Source organism: Frankliniella occidentalis, unplaced genomic scaffold (assembly GCF_000697945.3).
Source record: "Frankliniella occidentalis isolate FOCC.00 unplaced genomic scaffold, Focc_3.1 Scaffold39, whole genome shotgun sequence".
Lineage (NCBI taxonomy): Eukaryota > Metazoa > Arthropoda > Insecta > Thysanoptera > Thripidae > Frankliniella > Frankliniella occidentalis.
Genome location: NW_026267169.1, coordinates 1,094,604 through 1,112,988, shown reverse-complemented (window position 1 = coordinate 1,112,988; position 18,385 = coordinate 1,094,604). Strand labels below are relative to the sequence as shown.

General features: G+C 43.3%; 4 protein-coding genes across 8 annotated transcripts in view; 2 read left to right on the top strand and 2 right to left on the bottom strand.

Annotated features, from left to right (window-relative positions):
• Nucleotides 1-8,784, top strand: part of LOC113213042 (transcription factor MafB) — an 85,221-nt gene extending 76,437 nt beyond the window's left edge. The window contains exons 3-5 of the mRNA XM_026431964.2: nucleotides 3,630-3,716; nucleotides 6,125-6,166; nucleotides 6,253-8,784. Coding sequence (XP_026287749.2) covers nucleotides 3,630-3,716; nucleotides 6,125-6,166; nucleotides 6,253-6,294 — 171 coding nt within the window. The 3' untranslated portion in view covers nucleotides 6,295-8,784. The remainder of the gene's footprint in view (nucleotides 1-3,629; nucleotides 3,717-6,124; nucleotides 6,167-6,252) is intronic.
• Nucleotides 7,141-12,115, bottom strand: LOC113213038 (E3 ubiquitin-protein ligase RNF14). 3 transcript variants are annotated; one of them, XM_026431960.2, is made up of 7 exons: nucleotides 11,982-12,115; nucleotides 11,263-11,604; nucleotides 10,539-11,186; nucleotides 10,286-10,444; nucleotides 9,978-10,206; nucleotides 9,703-9,869; nucleotides 7,141-9,614 (listed from the first exon to the last, which is right to left on the bottom strand). In XM_026431960.2, exons 2-7 carry the CDS (start codon nucleotides 11,602-11,604, stop codon nucleotides 9,399-9,401), a joined length of 1,761 nt encoding a protein of 586 aa, XP_026287745.1. In that variant the 5' UTR covers nucleotides 11,982-12,115; the 3' UTR covers nucleotides 7,141-9,398. The 3 variants fall into 3 exon arrangements, with proteins under 3 accessions (XP_026287745.1, XP_052122422.1, XP_026287746.1); XM_052266462.1 differs by lacking the exon at nucleotides 11,982-12,115 and adding an exon at nucleotides 11,929-11,947; XM_026431961.2 differs by lacking the exon at nucleotides 11,982-12,115 and adding an exon at nucleotides 11,674-11,859.
• Nucleotides 12,116-12,147: 32 nt separating this feature from the next.
• On the top strand, nucleotides 12,148-13,757 carry LOC113213043 (proteasome subunit beta type-4). Its single transcript, XM_026431965.2, has 6 exons — nucleotides 12,148-12,356; nucleotides 12,605-12,823; nucleotides 12,916-13,062; nucleotides 13,147-13,345; nucleotides 13,429-13,515; nucleotides 13,592-13,757. Exons 1-6 carry the CDS (start codon nucleotides 12,229-12,231, stop codon nucleotides 13,598-13,600), a joined length of 789 nt encoding a protein of 262 aa, XP_026287750.1. The 5' UTR covers nucleotides 12,148-12,228; the 3' UTR covers nucleotides 13,601-13,757.
• Nucleotides 13,758-14,727: 970 nt separating this feature from the next.
• LOC113213041 (alpha-1,3-mannosyl-glycoprotein 2-beta-N-acetylglucosaminyltransferase) overlaps nucleotides 14,728-18,385 on the bottom strand; it is a 13,013-nt gene continuing 9,355 nt past the window's right edge. For 2 of the 3 annotated variants that reach the window (XM_052266465.1, XM_052266464.1), the window contains exons 2-11: nucleotides 17,189-17,323; nucleotides 16,909-17,017; nucleotides 16,665-16,831; nucleotides 16,381-16,584; nucleotides 16,162-16,300; nucleotides 15,843-16,071; nucleotides 15,649-15,753; nucleotides 15,478-15,568; nucleotides 15,221-15,391; nucleotides 14,728-15,133 (exon numbers count right to left, since the gene is read on the bottom strand). In XM_052266465.1, coding sequence (XP_052122425.1) covers nucleotides 15,020-15,133; nucleotides 15,221-15,391; nucleotides 15,478-15,568; nucleotides 15,649-15,753; nucleotides 15,843-16,071; nucleotides 16,162-16,300; nucleotides 16,381-16,584; nucleotides 16,665-16,831; nucleotides 16,909-17,017; nucleotides 17,189-17,299 — 1,440 coding nt within the window. In that variant the 5' untranslated portion in view covers nucleotides 17,300-17,323 and the 3' untranslated portion in view covers nucleotides 14,728-15,019. Of the gene's footprint in view, nucleotides 15,134-15,220; nucleotides 15,392-15,477; nucleotides 15,569-15,648; nucleotides 15,754-15,842; nucleotides 16,072-16,161; nucleotides 16,301-16,380; nucleotides 16,585-16,664; nucleotides 16,832-16,908; nucleotides 17,018-17,188; nucleotides 17,324-17,743; nucleotides 17,984-18,385 lie in introns of those variants that run through there. The other variant, XM_026431963.2, reaches the window with a different exon arrangement.

Here is an 18,385-nt window from a genome sequence, read left to right as displayed (position 1 = left end):
CCCCCCCTCTCCCCTTCCGCCAGCCGACGCAAGCAGAACTTATTGCGCGGACCAGTCGTGACGTCGAACTGTTGTACGAGTGCGAAGGAGACAGATGTGTCCCTCCAGCACCTGTCGCACACCACCGCCCGCGCCTCCTCACGCCCCGGGCCCTCCTTTCTCTCTCACACACTCTAACTCTCTCTCTCTCTGTCTCTCTCTCCCTCTCTCTATTACCCGCGCACACTGCGCACAACGCTCCCAAGCCAGCCAGCAAAGCAAGCCCCTTTATCTCCATCTAGGAGGCGGGGAATTTTAAATGCAGCGCTTCCGCTCCCCGGCTCGGCTCGGCCTGGCCTGGCTTGGCGAGCCGCTTGGCTTGTCCCGGGGCCCGGAGCAACGAGTTCACCGGAGGGCTTGACCCTCCCCCCCCTTTCCCTCCACACCTCTGCATTACTGAACAGAGTGTCCCCCCCTCTCCTCCTCCCCCGCTCCGCTAGGCTGGCTGGGATAGGGCCGACACCGGCGGGGCGGAGCGCGGCGTCTGTTTGCACGCCTCGTTTTGGCGACGACGCTCTTCTTGTCCGTGTCGACGACTCCTCCGTCCCTCCTTCCTCCTCCTCCTCCTCCTCTGGGACCTAATGCACACACACACACACACACACACACACCTGTATACTCCAGCGAGCATCAACCCCACCTCTGCCCTGGGTGCTCACGCTAGAGTAAGCCACCAGCACAGGGCGTCGTCGTCGCCTGATGAGTTTGCGCCTCTCTGCCCTTCCCCCTCCACTTCACCTCCAGCAGCAGCAGCAGCAGGCCGTTGGTTGTCATTATCAGGACTCAAGGCACGCACACACCCTCACACACACAGACACACACACACATATACACATAGGCACACGTTCTCAGAGCCACGATCGGGAACGGACAGCATCGCCAATTAATCGTATCGCGACGACTCATCATGTGCGACACGGCCACCAAGGCGGATATGGCAAAGATGCAAATGAAAACAACGAGTTGTAATAATAATGTTGATAGTACATTCAGAATAATAATAAAAGCAAAGATCGACCCGAGGGATAGGATGAGTCGCAAGGAAAACATTTCGTCGCCGTCGTCGTTCGGGTGACATGACAGTGCGAAGTCTTGTGGGTGTGGGCGTGGGGTTAGTTCAGTTAGGGTCTTGACCTCTCCTTCACCCGACCGGCACACACACATACACACATGAGACATGCCTCAACTGGCGCGACTGTGGCGCAATAGGCACCACAAGGCGGTACAATTATTGCGATTGCCTCTCGATCGTTCTCCTCGCGCCCCGCCGCTTATTGGACCGTAAGGCGATGACGCATCGCTGCTGCTGCTGCTGCTGTTGCTGCCTCTTGATCGCGATGAGTTATGCTATTCGTTTGGAGTGTCGTCTCTCCACGGCGCAGACAAAAGGGACCGGCGGCGGCTGTGGACGCGCGCCGCGGTGGGCGCGGACGGCGACAGCTCAGCGTGCGCGCGACCCTGGCGGGGCGCGGACGGAGCACTGACTCATCCCCTGCTCCCTCGCCCGCACAGCCACTCCGTGTGATCCAGCACATCCACCTGCCCGCGCTCATTAACTAGCCAGTACACGCGCCTAATGCGGTGCACTATAGTCAGGCTAAATGGTTCCGTGCGCGGGTATAAATGATATAAACGAGCCTGCGTATACAGTGTTCTGATTTTCCTCGCGGCACTCTCACCAGGACCAAAAAAAAAAGGTCCTCGGATGTAATTAATTACTTGGTGTGGTAATGGTTCGGGGGCGGCGGCGCCAGGATAGTCTCCCCTCCGGGGGGCGGCTCCGGCGCGGAGGCGGCCGGGGCGTAAAAAAAGGAGTGCGAAAACAGCGAGGCGAGCGACGGCCAGTGCTGCGTCTCACCCCGGGATCCCACCATATTAATTTTGACCTCTTTTAAAATTTTATTTATAGGTCCTAACAACCGATGTGCCGAAGGACACCCTCATAATAAAGCATTCCGGAAGTCCCATGTAAAAGCATTGTGATTTTCGTTTTCTTCTTCCTCGCATTCTTCTGCGTTTTAGCTTTATCGGAATGCTTTATTAGAACAATTTGCAGGGTTCAGCCCATTTCTCTGGCGTACAGCGGGCACTAGCGGGGTGCGCGAAGGGCGGGCGTTAGAGAGGGCCAACAACGGCATACTACGGCGGCGGGCTGCTCGGCTGCTCGGGCCAGTGGAAGTAACGCCGGGCAGGAGCGGTGGGGTTGTAATAAACGCAGACGACAGTCTTAATTCCGCAGCAGCTCCGGGCATTTTCCTTATTTTCGGCCCGGCGTGGGCCGTAGGGCGGGGGTGGCCGGGGACGGTGGGGGGGAGGGGGTAATGTTACAAGGCCGAGGCCCGCCGTCCTGCTCCCTTATATTATGTGGGTCAGTGGGGTGACAAAAACAACAACCACCTCCTCCCCCCTCCCCTCTGCCACACCAATCTCCTCCGCTTCCATCCACATCAGAACAACACGACTATCACTGGTATTCGAACTCGTCTGCCCCCCCCCCCCCTTCCGCCCTGCTAACTGCTGCCGCTCGCGGGTCAAGGAGACGCGAGGACACGACAAAGTTTCCACCCCTCGGATGACAATCGGGAGGAGTACTGCGCGGCGCATCGGCCAGCAGGCGACTCACGTGCCCCCCGCCCGCCGCGCTCCCCGCCATCCTTTTCTTCCATTTGCAAAAGCAATTGCTCCCAATCGAATACCAGCGGGCCGGCCTCAGCAGCATCGCCCGCACCCTCTGGCCCGGGTGGCGGCGTGGCGTGGCGGGCAAGGCCAGGAGGAGGGTGCGGGCGCGGGCTGCTCTGAAACTGACACCTCACCGACCACGCGGGGTTGCGCGACAGCGAGGCGGAGCAGCTTTTAAACGAGGATGAGAGAGAGATATATGTATATATATATATGTCAGATCGGGTAAGGTCTGCACCGCCTTTGCACCTCCTTTGTGCCTCGCCCTCGCCGCCGCCGCCACCGCGCCCCGCTCGGGTTGCACGCCGCCGAGTGTGTGTGGCGCACAATAATAGCGCCGAGGGTCCCGGAACGCTTTTACGACAGTTGTGCAGGAGTGGCGTATCACGCGATCACGTCCCGCGGCCCTCGCGGCCAACGCGGGGGGGGGGGGGGGGCTGCCCGTAAAGCCGCGGACAGCCGAGAGCCTACAGCCCGGGCTCAGGCAGGTGGGTTCGAGTGATTCGGCCCGGCCTCGTGTTCGTGTTGACTACATACTTGGTTGTTCAGGGCTGGCCCCTCTGGCCCCGCCCCTGGCCACCCTCCCTCAGCAGGGTGCAGTACAGGGTCTTTATTGTCAGCTGGCCCGGAACCCCCGGGCTGCCAGTGGCGTAGCGCAAAACTATACGACGGGCCTGCGTGGGTGAGAAAGAGAGAGCCGCGTGCCCTACCGCCGCACACCCGGGCGCCCTCTAGGGCTCTGGCTGCCGTGGCCTCGTGCCCTCGCCGCTCTGCTTTTGGGACCAATAACGTAGTTGCGTGTGGCCTTGTCGTAGCGTCGTCGCGCAAGCGCCCGTACACTCACCGCGCGTCTGAAAAGTCCCCGACAACCAAGCCTGCCAGTACTAATTTCTGTTTGTTTTTCTCTGCAGGAGAGCAACAAGAACGACGAGGTGGATGTCGACATCGACGAGCTCCTGGATATGGATGACGACAACCAGAGGAGGATACACTTGCAGGTGCGTTGTGGGTTATATCGCCACCGCACGTGCGGCGGTGATGCTGCGAGCCGGCGGGTCGGTCACGAGTGAGCCGGTATGGTTGGCGCCGGCAGAGGGAGTGAGACGCTGACTTTAACTTGAGAGAGGGCGAGCGCTCAAGACTTGGTGCCCTTTCAGGGAAAACCACACTCTCTGCATTATTTGTCTTCCCTGTCGATATATCGTTGCTGGAAGGGCGGCCTATAGCCGGGCCTAGCTGCCAGGGGCGCGGCGACTGAGATGTGGGGTCACGCAGTTTCGACGGCAGTCTCCGCCCTCCACCCTCCGCCCTTCACACTCCATCACCCAACCCCCAACCCCCGCAAGGCCCTCGAGCTATGGGGGTACACACGTAAAAAAAAAAAAAAAAACGCCATCAGCGCATTGTCAACATGAAACTACTCACGGGGTCGTGGACCGGCTCCGGGTGGCCCGAGATGTTCAACCGACCCTATAGCAGAAAAACCACGAATGGAGAATGCACAAAATATGAAACTTTTTAACTCTAACCAAGAGCAGCGCACTCGCTGTCCTCTGCAGAGTTCCCCTCGTCCAGCTGGGCTTATCGATCACTTACATACTCAATTATGGATTTCGTGCTGCCGCAGTCCGGGCTGGCGTGTCCTCGGTCCGACCCCGAACTCTTCTCTTAAGCCAGGGTCAGCCAGTCCGACATAATTCCATTGTTCGCTCCAGTAAGGAGGAGGAGTCTAAAATAAGGGAAGGGGTGGAGGACAACAAGAAAATGCGATTTTCAGTCCGCGCGACACAATGATAATAATGTTCCAAGAGTTTCCCCCGGAGTTCTCCCCGAGGGCTTGCTCCTTCCTTTTCTTTCTCATTCCGTATTCGCCGAGCCGAGTCCGGGGCTGTAGTCGGCCGCATTCGGGGCAATGAGCGACTAGGGGGGGTATCTTGTATTTTTTTTTCTCGCGCTCTTATTTTTTTGTGTGGAGGGGGAGCATATTGTCTGTCGTGTCCTGAAACGAAGACTGCTACTGTTGACGCGAACGGTACAGGGAAAGGTCCAGCAGAGGGTCCCGGCGAGTGCCACACGACAAGGGTTCGTCGAGAATGGAATAAAAGGCCGACAAAAAAGGGAAGGGGTCTTTGTAAGAGGAGCAGGGTCGGAATGAAAAGTCCGAGCACGGCGCACCGTGGGGGGGGAAGGGGCGGTCTAAATAATGTAAATGGCTATCGCTGTCCCCCCAGGCCCGCCAGCAACCCCCACACAGCCTCACACCGCCCAACCCCACCCTCCTTGCCTTCCCACCCATCCCTTCGCCCGCGCGGAGCAAACTCGTGCGAACTCTGGAAATCTGTGCTCAGCACCAATCAGCAGCGGCGCCCCACCCTCACCCCTCCTGCCCCCTGCTCCAGGGAGGGGCGCGCACCGCGCGCGCCCGTGAGTGGAGCGCCTGGGCGGTAGGCAACCTCCGGCCCGCAGTGCAGCCGTGTCCCCGCACTGCCTACCTTCCAGGCGATCTGGCCGGGGCTCTCTCCTCTCCCAGAGCTGGAGCGCACGGCTGGAGCGCCTGGTCAATAGGCAACCTCTGCCCCTCGGCACAGCTCTGTCTCCGCGCTGCCTACCTTCCAGGCGCTTGCTCTCATATGCAGGATTCCATTTGGGCGTGTTTTGGGCACCAAAAATAAACAGATAAAAAGATAAAGAGAGGCGGGCTCATCGTCCACCCTCCAGCCAGGTTGGGTGTGCCGGCATGTCGTGAGCTCGGCCCGGCGCCGCGGCGGGGGCGCCAGGGGACTCGGAAAGAGGGGGGGGGGGTTCAGAGACAGGGCCGGCAGGTCCCACTCACGTGCGAGAGGTACTGCCGCATGTCGGGGCGGGGCCGGCGTGGCGTGGCGCGGCGTAGCTGGCGCTATTTGTTCCACTTGGCGCGCAAAACCCGTAGCTGGGAGCCACTGCCGCGCGCCGGTCTCCTCCGTGGAGCACCCCGCGCCGGCCACCTCACTCGCTCTCGTCCTGCTTACCTCGACGACGTCGCTGCGGGACTTGATGCTGTCCGCCGTACCACTACCGTCAGCCCCCTCCTCCCTTTGCGCCTTGCCTCGCCCACGCACTCGACTGGATGATGGAAAGTATAGGCGCTCTCCACACGCCTCTCCGCTTGCACGATGTGGCACGGCGCTACGGCGGAGCGCTGCGCTTCTGGCCTGTTGGTCCAGGTCCGGCCGTCCGCCGTCCAGCCCGGCCCGTTGCGTCCGAGTGGGCCATAAAAAAATACAAGCAAGGGGAAAATCGCACATTCGCAAGGAATTGAACTCGTAACTATCACGCCATCTGCGGTAGGGTGGTGTGCGCAGTCCTTAGAAACAGCTGAGTTCTGGACCGAACTTTTTATTAATAATTGTCTTTGTTTTTGTTGCAGAGAATTCTGGCCGATGCCAAGAAGTCTTCCCATGATGTCAAAGTAAGTGGATAAGTCAAAATCTGTCCGGTATGTCAGTTTTCTATTTTAACTGGTATTAACCGTTTCAATTCCTATTATTGTTTCAGAAATTTGTTGAAGATCTCCTGGAACGAACAAAAACACTGTGAGGACTGCCATTAAGGAGTGGTGCTACCCAGATGCCACCACTAAATGCTGCAATAGGGCCTGCTGGGCAAGAGAAGCCAGCATGTTGTATACCATGTACTGCAATCAGTGAAATATGAGCTGTGAAAAGCTTTTTATATCAATGTACTCACAGTGACCCACTGTGATAAATTGTATTTACGTGTAATAATTCATACCGTACATATTAGAGTTAGTTTGGTCTCCAGTTTGTAAGGCAAAGGTATAGCGAGAACGTCCCATTGAATAAATGTTTTCGTTTTTGTAACTGAAAAAACATTATTTGATGTATGTCAAATTGACATTTTCTAAGATCTGACAAATTTGATGCTTTGGGATTGTTGAATGTAAATCAGTTCAATAAGAAATTGTCATTTTAATGGTCTCTTCAAGTATCAGTGAGAGTGCTGTTCCATGCAAAAACACATTGAACATGAATGTGCTGTACAATCAGAATAGTTTGTCTGTCAGTAATAACCAAAGATTTTGGAGTTGGAGGAATTACCCAACACACTCATCAAACCTATTTTTAACTTTGAACAATGTTTTCCCAAAATTGCAACTTCTTAACGACTAAATGGGCTCTTCATCAAATAAATCTACAATACAACACCTTTTTTGTGTGAGGTTCCAAACTTAAGCTTCTGTTGAAATTTTAATATTTAAAAAGGCCACTGACCTCCAAACTTTCTGCATGATGAGGACCAAGTTCTGACAATCACACATGTGTGTTTTGACTAAAAATCATAAAACTTACATTTGATGTGAAGTCCGATTCAAAAGATCTAAAATACCAAATTTGTATCAAACATGGTAGATTTTTTTTAAAAAAATCATTTGGAACACAAGATTTTCTGATCACTTGAGTGGAAACTGGGGGAAAGTAGGTTTTAGAATACCTGCACATTGATACATAATTGAAATTGATTGTTTGAGCAACATTGGGTTTGTGGTGATGTAGACCATTGTAGAAATGTGATATAGGAGCAATTGAGGCTGCTTTGTTATTTACACCTAAATAACTGTTAACAAAGAAAAAAGTCTTGAAAGATGTTTGTTGATTTTTTTAACATTATGTACTTAGATGATGCATAAACCATTCTTCAGATTTTAATTGAGAGAATGCCAAATGGTCTGAAAACCATATTGATCAAGTTGTGTTCTAAAGTTAAAGTAGAAATACATAGATGCTTGAGCTCTTCACATACAATTATTTATAACAGCTATAGTTTACTTTGGCACAGATTGCATTTGCAACTGAAAAGAATGTGAAGAGTTGAAAGTATTGTTGTTGATTTCATGAAATCAGTCCCCCAAAATATAGCTTAGGCTGTAATATGAATAGCTTTTTCTTTCTTATTTTGACTGAGGTTACCACAACTCCATCTACTTGGCTCGGCCCCTGAGAAAAAAAACAACTACGATATTGTTACCATTTTTGGCTCAGTGACCGTCAGCAGTTACAAACAAGTTGAGTATTTTAATACCGCCTCACCTTCGCTTGAAATAATGTTCTGTTATGTATGTGATATCAGTTCAGGTTTAAATGATCTTTTATATATATATACATACCCTCCACTGATTTATTTACATTAGTTTCTGCTGGAGCGAGCAGATTTTTGTATATACTTAGCTTATGACCCGTTTTATCTAGCTCTGGTTTGCTGTTTCCTGAGTGCCAAGGTAATGGCTAAAGAGCCTTCCTATTAAGCAAAACTGTTGGTGCTTAAGAAAATTTTTGTTTACATGTAACAAAGTGTCATTAAACATAGTAAACTTTTGTTACTTAAAATTTGAATGGCTATGATCACTGAAGAAAGATTCATTTTCTTTTTAATTTTTTGTTTAGGTGCTGTTACTTCTGCAACAGTAGCGTTTATTATTAAATACATTCTTTTTTAAAAATACAAAGGTGTGATCTCATTACTAAAGCAATTGAAGTAATTTCAACATGATGCCAACTTGCTTTGACAGATGGACTAAAAGCCTGTATGCTAAAGCCTTCAAAAAAACAAAAATAACTGAAAATAAAAAAAAATCAGCAACAAACAGAGAGGGCTTTATACCATTGTACCACAAAAGGCATAAATATTGAGCCAAACCAAGAATGTATAATAACCTTGAATCTCGAATTCATTTTACATCGAAACAGACAATACCTTAGAGGATTATTTGCCTGACAAAATAAATGCCAAATGTACCGTTTAGATAGAAGACAGGTTTTCAAAGTAAGCCTACATAAGAGAATTCAATAAAGAGCTCCAATTTATTTATTCAAATGCTGATTTTGTAAATTGAATTCATTGAATTGTTAACTAATGATGGTCATAACACATATTTATAGCATTATGAATCACTTTTATAAGTATGGTAAGATATGAAAGTAGTTTAAAAAATAATTTGTACCATGAGAAAATTGTAAGTATGTTTAGATCCTTCCATAGAAAATGTCTAAACAGACTTCACAAGTACAATTTGTGTTTTATTATTGCCTAATCTTTTCCATTTGGATAAAATACACACTTCACAAAAAAGTAAAAGAACCTCTACTCTTTGGACAGTATTGTATTGAAATATTCCTGCCAGAAATTTTGAAAAGCAAGGCTTTAAGAGACCATCACAAGAACTCATGTTTTCCTGAGACGCATAACATAACAAAAATAGGTAGTGTTCTTCAAGTGTACAGATACCCATGGAGCAAAACACACATAAAGCTAACTTGTTGCTAACTTGTGTGACAACAAGTATACAGCATCTTCCAAAATAGTAGAAACATGAATTTTCACATTTAAGAAAGAAAAGAATGAAAAAATCATTAGATGGATAGAAAAACACAAAACTAGACCGGTAGGAAAGACAGGAGGGAGATAATAAAATGAAAAAATGTTGGGTATTGAACAGATACTAAAAATAGAATTGGACTAAAAGGCACAATAACAACATACATCACACTAAAAGGCAAAATATAAGTTGTTTTTTTATACCCACGTTAAGAAAATTTCAGTACAAGCAAAATTAGCACCTGACCTACAGCATACCCACAGCCATTAGATTTAATAAAAATAATCTTGCACGTAGATCTGTAGACTTAGAACTCAGCTTCCTCATCTTCCAAATAAACAAGAAACTCATCATCAGAATCCGAATCTGAATCAGGTAAGCCATGAAACAACATTTTGAAGCAAGCTGAGTTTGGGGAGTTGAAATGATTGTAAGGATTTCCAGGATTTAATCTTGTATTACACAACCAGCAGAAAAATGTGTTACACTTCCAGCATGTCATTTTGTTGCATCCATCAGATTTCTACAGAGTAAAAACAAAAAAAATTAAATTTGTATCTAACAATGTTGCACTGTACTAAAGACATAGCATAGCAGATCAATCTTTTTACCTCAATTGCAGTCTGACAGTGAGGACATTTCTTGGAATTTCCTTTAATCCATTGTTCTGAGTAGCCAGTATCCAGTAAATTTTGCAGTGTCCTACGGCCATGCTTCTTTTCCAGGAAGCGTTTCCTCTCAGCTGAGGCAGATTCATACTCAGCAATCAATCCGGAATCTTAAGAACAGAAATACATACACAAAAATGTTACAGATATTATGGTAAATAGAGTATATATTAATTAACTTTGGAAAACAGTTAAAAAGAGCACACTACAGTACTGACCTATCTTAAGACGACATGGATCAATTCCATGGTAGCCCATCCGACACAGGGTACAAAAAGTATAGGAGCAATGCGCGCATCGGGCTAATTTTTCTTCCTTATCATAAGTTACAGGATACTGACATGTTTTTCGTGGGCAATAAACAATATCTTCCATTCCATCCAATGCAGAAGATAGTAAAAGTTCATCATAACGTGCAAATAGTTCTGGACTTACCAACTTACATATCTGTAATTAATAAATGTGTCATTTTCTTTTTCCAAGGTGATCCAAAACTAATTGTCCAATATAAGAGGCACACACCAACCTGACTTTGAAGTGCTTCTGACTTGCATCCTTTTTCTGGACAAATCAATCCGTGTATGTTACCATCCTTTATATTAACTTCAAAGAATGTTCCGATACATTCACAACAAAAAATGTGTCCACAGACATTGAACTCAATACATTGGCTTCCTGGTTTGTCCTGTAAAAGAAGTTGGATATTTATCTTAACTTCAGCCATTTTAGTCCTGAAATGACTAACCAAGCAAATAACTGTAGTCGAAGTATGTACTTACATCAAAGCAGATAGTGCACTGATAAATATTCCGCTGGAATTCTTTTTCACACTGTTCTTTATTATATTCAATTATATGATCTATGAGAGATCCTTGTAATGATTCACAAGACACTGCACGACTGTCTAGCCTGTTCACAGTAGCAGATTTAGAGTTGGACTCTGGACTTTGAGGGTTTGGGGAATTAGGACTGTTAAGCATACTGGAAGATTCTTCGATATGTGGTTTATTAACTGATGATGGGTCTTGATTTGATCCATGGCCCGTATTGTCAGGTTGATGACGTGCTCTCAGAAAATTTCTCCCTCTTCCTCTGGCCTTTCCACGGCCTCTCCCTCTCCCACCAACCAAGTTTGCTGTTGTGTGTTGAGACTTAACTGAAGAACTGAGGGTAGATGAACTTCCAGAGGTTTCAGATACTCCAGCACCATCTTGTGGTGGAACAACACTGACTTGGCTCTTCAGCAGCTTTTTCCTTTTATCAAGTTGAACCATATTGTAGGTGTATTGCTTGCTAAGGTTTATAACAGGTTCCAGTTCAAGATAGTTAAATGTGTCTTCCTTCAAGAAAGACAACCATAAAAATAGAATTTCAAGGCCTTTGTTTTCTTCCCATAAATTATCAAGTTTTTCACATAGCCTTGAAAGCTAAAACAAAATTTGCAATAAATAATAAAAAATCCAGGTAGAAAGGAAGAAAATGTTATTGAGATGATTCATTTACCTGTTTGCGTCCTAGCCAAACACAAACTAGGGTAAACCTGGGTGGTGATGTTGAGGGATAATCGGGAGGAAGCGTAAATGCAAACTCAATGGGTGGTAGAAATTTGAGAGAGAGTTCATTGAAATCTGCTGGAATTGGATTTTCAGTATGACTTGGTAGACGGCTTTTGAAACATTCTAAACGGTACTGTAACTTAATTCCTCCATCCCCAGGAAGAGTTACAAAAGCTTTGAACTGGCCACTAAGCTCTCCATCTTCTTTCTTGTAAGAAAATTCATCAGTGTCATATATACTTGCCAATGCCAACATTTCATCATTTTGAGCATCAATGTCGTTTGACATCTGAAAGAAAATTATAACTGTAATTTAAAGTTGAAGGAAAGTAAAGTAACCTAACAAAATAGAAGATACATCGTGATTATCGAGAAACTGCGAAATGACATCTTGACACCGAAGCTTCAAAGTAAAAATAAATGCCACAGGTGGTGAATATCATCCTCATTAACGGTTTAGAGAAAGTATTAATCCAATTTCAATGGTAGAATCAAATTGACAAACGAAAGTTGGATCCATCTGACTTTGCAGGCAATTTCATTTACAACAGTAACAGTGCTTTGACGTGATCAAACTACTCGATGACAGATTAAAACTGAAAACCATTCATACCAGTAGGACGTATGTTCATTAATTAAAATGTATCCTTGAAAAATTCAATTTACCTTTAAAGTTGATAGAATCGGCGATTGCGGAAGAAAGTCAAGTCGTGTTTAGTTAATGTTTGTATTTATGTTATTCTTCTTGGTCTTGTGCTGGTTTCTCGCCTTCTAGAAAAACTTGCAAACGTGTTCGCCAAGTTTTGTTACCTTCTGCTCCCATAAACCGGTGTCGTGTACGCTGGAACGTACCCACCAGAACTTCACCGACTCATCTTGTTCGAAAAGTGACAGTGTAAACTTGTTTTTCGTTATGGCTCATTTTGGATTTGATAGGTTTTCTGCAGGGCCTTTGTGGCATAATGGCCCAGCTCCCGGTGGAATTTACAATTTTCCTGGGCGTCAGGTTGAGGATTCTGGACGTTTCATAGAGCGATCAAAGTAAGTCAAATCATCATCATCAGCTTGCCTTCATGTTCATGTCATCTTGGTTACTTCTCTTTTGTTGATGACTTTGTCGACATTTTCTCAGTTATGGAAGTATATTTCATTTAAGTATTTCTCTGGCCTTGGTAACGAAACTTTGTAATCTTTATGAAATGCTAATTCATTCACAGCCAGATGTGTCAGGTTATGTTTTTGTCACTGTCTTTTCAATATTTTCAATCTATTGACCTTGATAATTGCAGGCAACCCATTACGACTGGAACGTCTGTCATTGCTTTCAAATTTGATAATGGAGTTGAGAAGGGAGTGGCCATTGCGTCTGACATGCTGGGTTCATATGGCTCGCTCGCTCGCTTCAGAGACTGCCGAAGACTCTTCAAAGTCAACAATCAAATTATCATTGGTGCTGGTGGAGATTACGCTGATTTCCAGTATGTGCAAAGTATGATTGAACAGAAAAAGTAAGTTATGTAACTGTATTCTTTCTTAAGTTTTGTAAAGTTAATGTATTTTTCGTCTTATTGTGTTTCTTATCCTTCTTAATTTTTTAAAGCATTGATGATGAGTGTCTAGACGATGGATTTAGCATGAAACCTAAAGCAATCTACACATGGCTTACCAATGTTCTTTACAATAGAAGATCAAAAATGGATCCATTCTGGAATAACTTTGTAGTAGCTGGTATTCAAGATGGTGAACCGTTAGTACTTTTTTTAAAATTGTGCCTTCCTTTCAAATTATGGATTTCAATTAGTCTTGAACTCTATCCTTATCTAATTTTTAGGTACTTGGGATCCATTGATAAACTGGGAACTGCCTATGTGGATAACATTATTGGAACTGGTCTGGGTATGCAAATTGGTGTACCTCTTATCAGAGAGGCAATAGAGAAAAAGCCTGCTATGTCAAAGAGTGAAGCTCAGCAACTGCTCGTTCACACAATGGAAGTTTTGTTCTACCGCGATGCCAGGAGTTTTCCCAAGGTACGGTAATCAAATGACAAGATTGCAATACTTCCATAGAAATTGTCAAATGTTCTGTAATACTTTTGTCTCTATTTTATTAGTATCAAATTGGAATTGTGACCCCTGATGGAGTAACTATCTCAGATCCTCTTTATCTTGACAACCAGAAATGGGGATTTGCGCTTTATGTAAGTACTTTTATTTTCTTGTGTATACTTGGTTTTGAACTTACGAATTTCACTGATCTTTTCATCTTCTTTTCAGAAAAAGTGAACAGCATGACTGATGTTAAATTCATTTCACTGATGGAAGATTTACTTTATTTGAAGAGATGAAAACTGTGTCCTTCCAATGCAACTTTTTAAAAATATATTCCTCTTACGTTAATAACAGAAGTTATGTTTAATTTAATAAACTTGAAATTTATTTATTAGATCTACACTCATATACAATATTTTACACTCAACAGATGGTTTGTTTGTAAAATGTTATCACATAGTCCTACATTCCTCTACATAACCACTAGTAATGAGGCATCAATAAGACCTTTCAGGATGTAAGAAGGCAGAAACATTTATCTGATTCTGCAGCAATTAGACCTCACCCACCAACATGAATTCATAGAATGTAGCTCTAACATTTTCTGATACAGAATACATTACATCACAGACAAATTACCTCGGTGGCCCAACATCCAAGATGCCATTGATTCATGATACAGGATTATTCGGCACTTAAACCTCAATCTACTATTTTATGGAGCTACAGATTATTGCACATCCAGCATGCATTATACCATCCAGTCAACCAAAATAGATAATTTACCATCAGGTGAAGTTATGTTTCTTCACCAATACAGTAGAGGGGTACTAGAGAACACAACAGAGTTATGCAGACCTGCACATGCAAAATGGATGGATTATCTAAACACAATCCACAAAAAGAGAAAGAAAAAAAAAAGGTCATCCACATCTTACAGAAAACATACTTTCTGTGGTGTAATGTTTGGAATAATAGTATAATCTTAAGTACTTTCAAGAAACCATAAACATCAATTGCAAGAATGTTATACTTACAGAGATTTGTCTTTTAGAAGGGCAAGAAAAGTTGTTGTCTAGGTTCATACCTATAAGTTACTGATATAGAATAATTATTTTTTGCAATGTTTGCACATAGATTGCAATATAAACCAACCCAAAATGTGGTGTCTGATTGCCTTCATCTACACTCTGGAAACAGTACCAGGAATCATCACAATATGCATTCTAAGTAAGGGTTGACAACAGTAAAAGGATGCTTCTGTATTACAATTCTTAAGTTTAAAAAATGCTGAGTTTCAAATATTTTATTTGAAAAACGGAATGCGGTCAGATCTTGAATCAAGTGAGATTAAACAAGTCTTAAAAGTTTGAACAGAAGTCAATTTATGCACACTTCTGTGGTGTACATTCTTTATAATATATATGCAACATTGAGCGGAAAGATCAACATTGGTCAACTTAACAAAACAATTGGAGTATAAAATTCCAAAATACATTAAAGAACCTAACATTTAAAACAAAAGAATGCTTGGAAGTGAGGCCACACATAAAAAGATAAGGGAAGCACTTGTTTTTCACCAGGTTGTGCACAGCAGCAAATTAGTAACCTAAATTCAAAGAGAGTGGCACTCAAAGATATTTCAGTCAATGATTAGCTCCACTTGATGTTGTACCCTTTCCAATTGGCACTTGGTGCCAAATACACTCTTCGTTTGTTGTACATGAACGTAACAATACCCCGATAAGCAGTCCTTGGCACCCCACTCTGAAATTTTTTAAAAGATAGATAAGATAGATATTTGATATTTAAAAACTAAAACAAAAAAATAGGGAAATGATTGAGTGAATTTACCCTAAAATCATCCATGAGACCAAGCATCTTGGCTGTTCTTTTAAACATGTCTTTGGTATGATACTGAATTCTGACATCACCATCAAATGAGATTTTTCCTGTCTTTAATTCTTCATAAGAGATAATAGGACTGTCATAAACCTTCTTGACAAAATCGACATCATATACATCCTGAAATATCAACCCAAAATAAGTCCACAGGAGTAATCACAAATAGTAATCAAAATGCCCAAACCATGAAATAAAAGATCTGTTACCTTGTGTAAATAACTCAGATCCATTTTTGTGAATTGCACAGGCTTATCATTTAATTTTATATATTTAAGATGTTTTTCATAAAAGAGACCACTAAAAGTGAGAAGATTAGATAGTTTAGAAGCAGAGAATATGTAGTAAAATCATGTGTCAAGGTTTTTAATGAAACTTACTTGCTGACCCCAACTTTCCCAAAAGTCCTTGTACGAGAAACTTCTGGTCTTATACAAGCCCTACCCTTCCTTTGACCAGGATCTCTTATCCAGTCATCCCAATACCTAGAACAGGTAGGCAAATGCAAAATAATAAAATGTTATTAAAATAAACCTAATTTTTCAAGATAGACAAAAACACAACATAAACTTACGATTTAGGCCACTTCATAGACAGTTCTGACCATAATGGGCGAGTTAGCATCCACCCAAGTCCAGGGAAAAAGTCGGTGCGATAAAGAAGTTCTGGGTGTGATGTATCCACTAATGCAGCCTTCCCATTATCATTCCATGCTGAGACACACCACAATGATGGATCTTTCAAGAGAAGTTCATGAGTGCCAAGAAAGTATTCAAAAAAGTCTGGCGCTACTTCCAGATCATCTGCAATTTGTAAGTTGTAATAGAGCACATTAAATTTAAAAATCAAGATTTCCAAAATTTACAGTGAAAGAAAAAAAAAACAACAACCACCTTCAACAATAATTGCAGAATTGTAATTCAGGGAAAAAAAAGTTTGATTAAGTGCCCATCCATAGTGTCTTGCAATTCGAAAATAACCTTTAAACTTTTTTTCTTTCGGTGGAATAGGAATGTCACTCTGGTCTGGTTGCTGAGGGGGAGAAAATCATGTAAATCAATGAGAGTGTAAAATGCATCCCTAATATTTTACACTTTACAACAATTTAGAACCTGAATAAATGTGATCTGATCCCCATAGGCGCGAATAACATCTGCAGTTGCAGCATGCATACAATCCTGGGAAACAATGATTGGAAATTGCTGTTTGGATGGTCGGAATCGCAAAAGTCCATCTATGCATCTGTTGACTGTGACACGATTGCAGGAAAAAACTAAAATTGCAATAACTGGCTCCTTCAGAGTGCCATCTGCTCCCTGAAAATAGAAATATTGATCAGTAAATTTTTGACACCAACACGTCTTTAATCAATGTGAACATGGCAGAAAAAATGAACCTGATTTTCATCTTGTACTTCTGAATTGTATTGAGTTTCTTCTGGATCTGGTGGATCAGGTACATATGAATCTGCAGCACCAGTATTGTCCCCTCCCTCAAACGTGTCTACAGCACTCTTAACTTTTTGAAGAATATTATTACTACTGCTTCCTTTGTTTCCATCTTCTGAGAAAGAAACAGAGATTGAAATATGTAAAAGCAGGGCTGGATGTTGATGGTCTGACCAATGCACCAGTACTTACTTTTATTAATTAATGATTGAATATGGTTGATTAAAGAGTCATGTACATGCGCTTCTTCTATTAAGGTGGATTCTAATTTACTAAGTCTTTCCTCTAATTCTGCGTCTTTCTGTAAGGCATTTAAAAAGATCTAATGAGAACAAACTAATTTTTCTTATCGTCTGATCACTAGACAGCAGCACATTATGAAATTACATTAAATGTGGATGCTGTTGGCCATGAACATGGCCCTAGAGAAAGCAACTTAGAGAGTTCATAAAAAATGCAAGGTGACACTTACCTTGTAATCTTTTGAAGAACTGAGAGGGTGAAAGAATAATAGAAAAGATGTCATTAAGACCCAAACACAGAGCACCACAAAAGCACAGGCAACAGCGTCCTTTTTCCGCATTTCATTAAATTTTGACTACATCATCTGGAAAAAAAATAGTTTAATTAGTTTCAATACAAAAGAGAAAATACAAAATACCTCCAAATGAGAGCATGAAATTCAAGATAGTCAAACTTTAAGATTAGTTTTTTCCAAAACAATATGTGTTGGTACAAAATTGCATAGTTCATGAACATTTGACAAAGTCCACTAAATTTTACCACAATGCCCCATAAAATAGGTTTGTTGTTGTTGAACAAATAAAAAATGATGGAAAAAGAAAAGAAAAGTGCAAAAATAGTAAACACAATAAATTTTGAACCTGGATCATCAACTGTTTGTATGAACGTATTTTGGAAACTAGCACAATGTTTCTTTTAAAAAAAGGTAAACCACCAAAGATAAAAGCTATTGATAAAGGAAAACTTCTGAAAAATGTACCCTAATACAATAGTATTGACTTACAAAAGGTTAAGGTAGAGCCTACGAAGTGGTGTTTTCCAGGGGATGGATTGGTAATTTCAAAGAAAGACAGGGACACATTTTGATTGAGTTCTAGTTTGCTTGTTCTCAGATACAGTCCACGAGGTTATCATCAGTGAACATTGTATTTGTGCTAAATATTTCGATATTTCAACAACTTCGTTCTGACAAGCAGCACAGCAGCAGCAAGGGGCGATTACGACGACACATTAAGAGTTGGCAACAGTGTTGTTCGTACGATAGGAAAACAGGGAAAATGTCACTTTGCCAGCTGATTGTAGCAGTTGGTGATTGTTTGTTCGTGATATTTCTACCATATTTAAAATTACGAAAGGATTTGAACGATATGACCGATTCAGTGTGAACTAGACGTTTGTTTCTACAAGAGAAATTTATCTTTTGTCGATACGAGCTGGTCAAATTGTCTCTGGATCGAGAGTCTAACCGCGGGAAACTCAATTTCAGCGCTGAAGAAATTTGACTCCACATTAGAACAGTAGACCACAAAACACAAACGTGTGTGAATTCTAAGGAGAGAAGTTTTAAAACAGAAGAATTAGTAGGAGTGAGAGAGAGAGAGAGAGAGAGAGAGAGACAGGATATTGAGCACCCGTCTACGTCTAT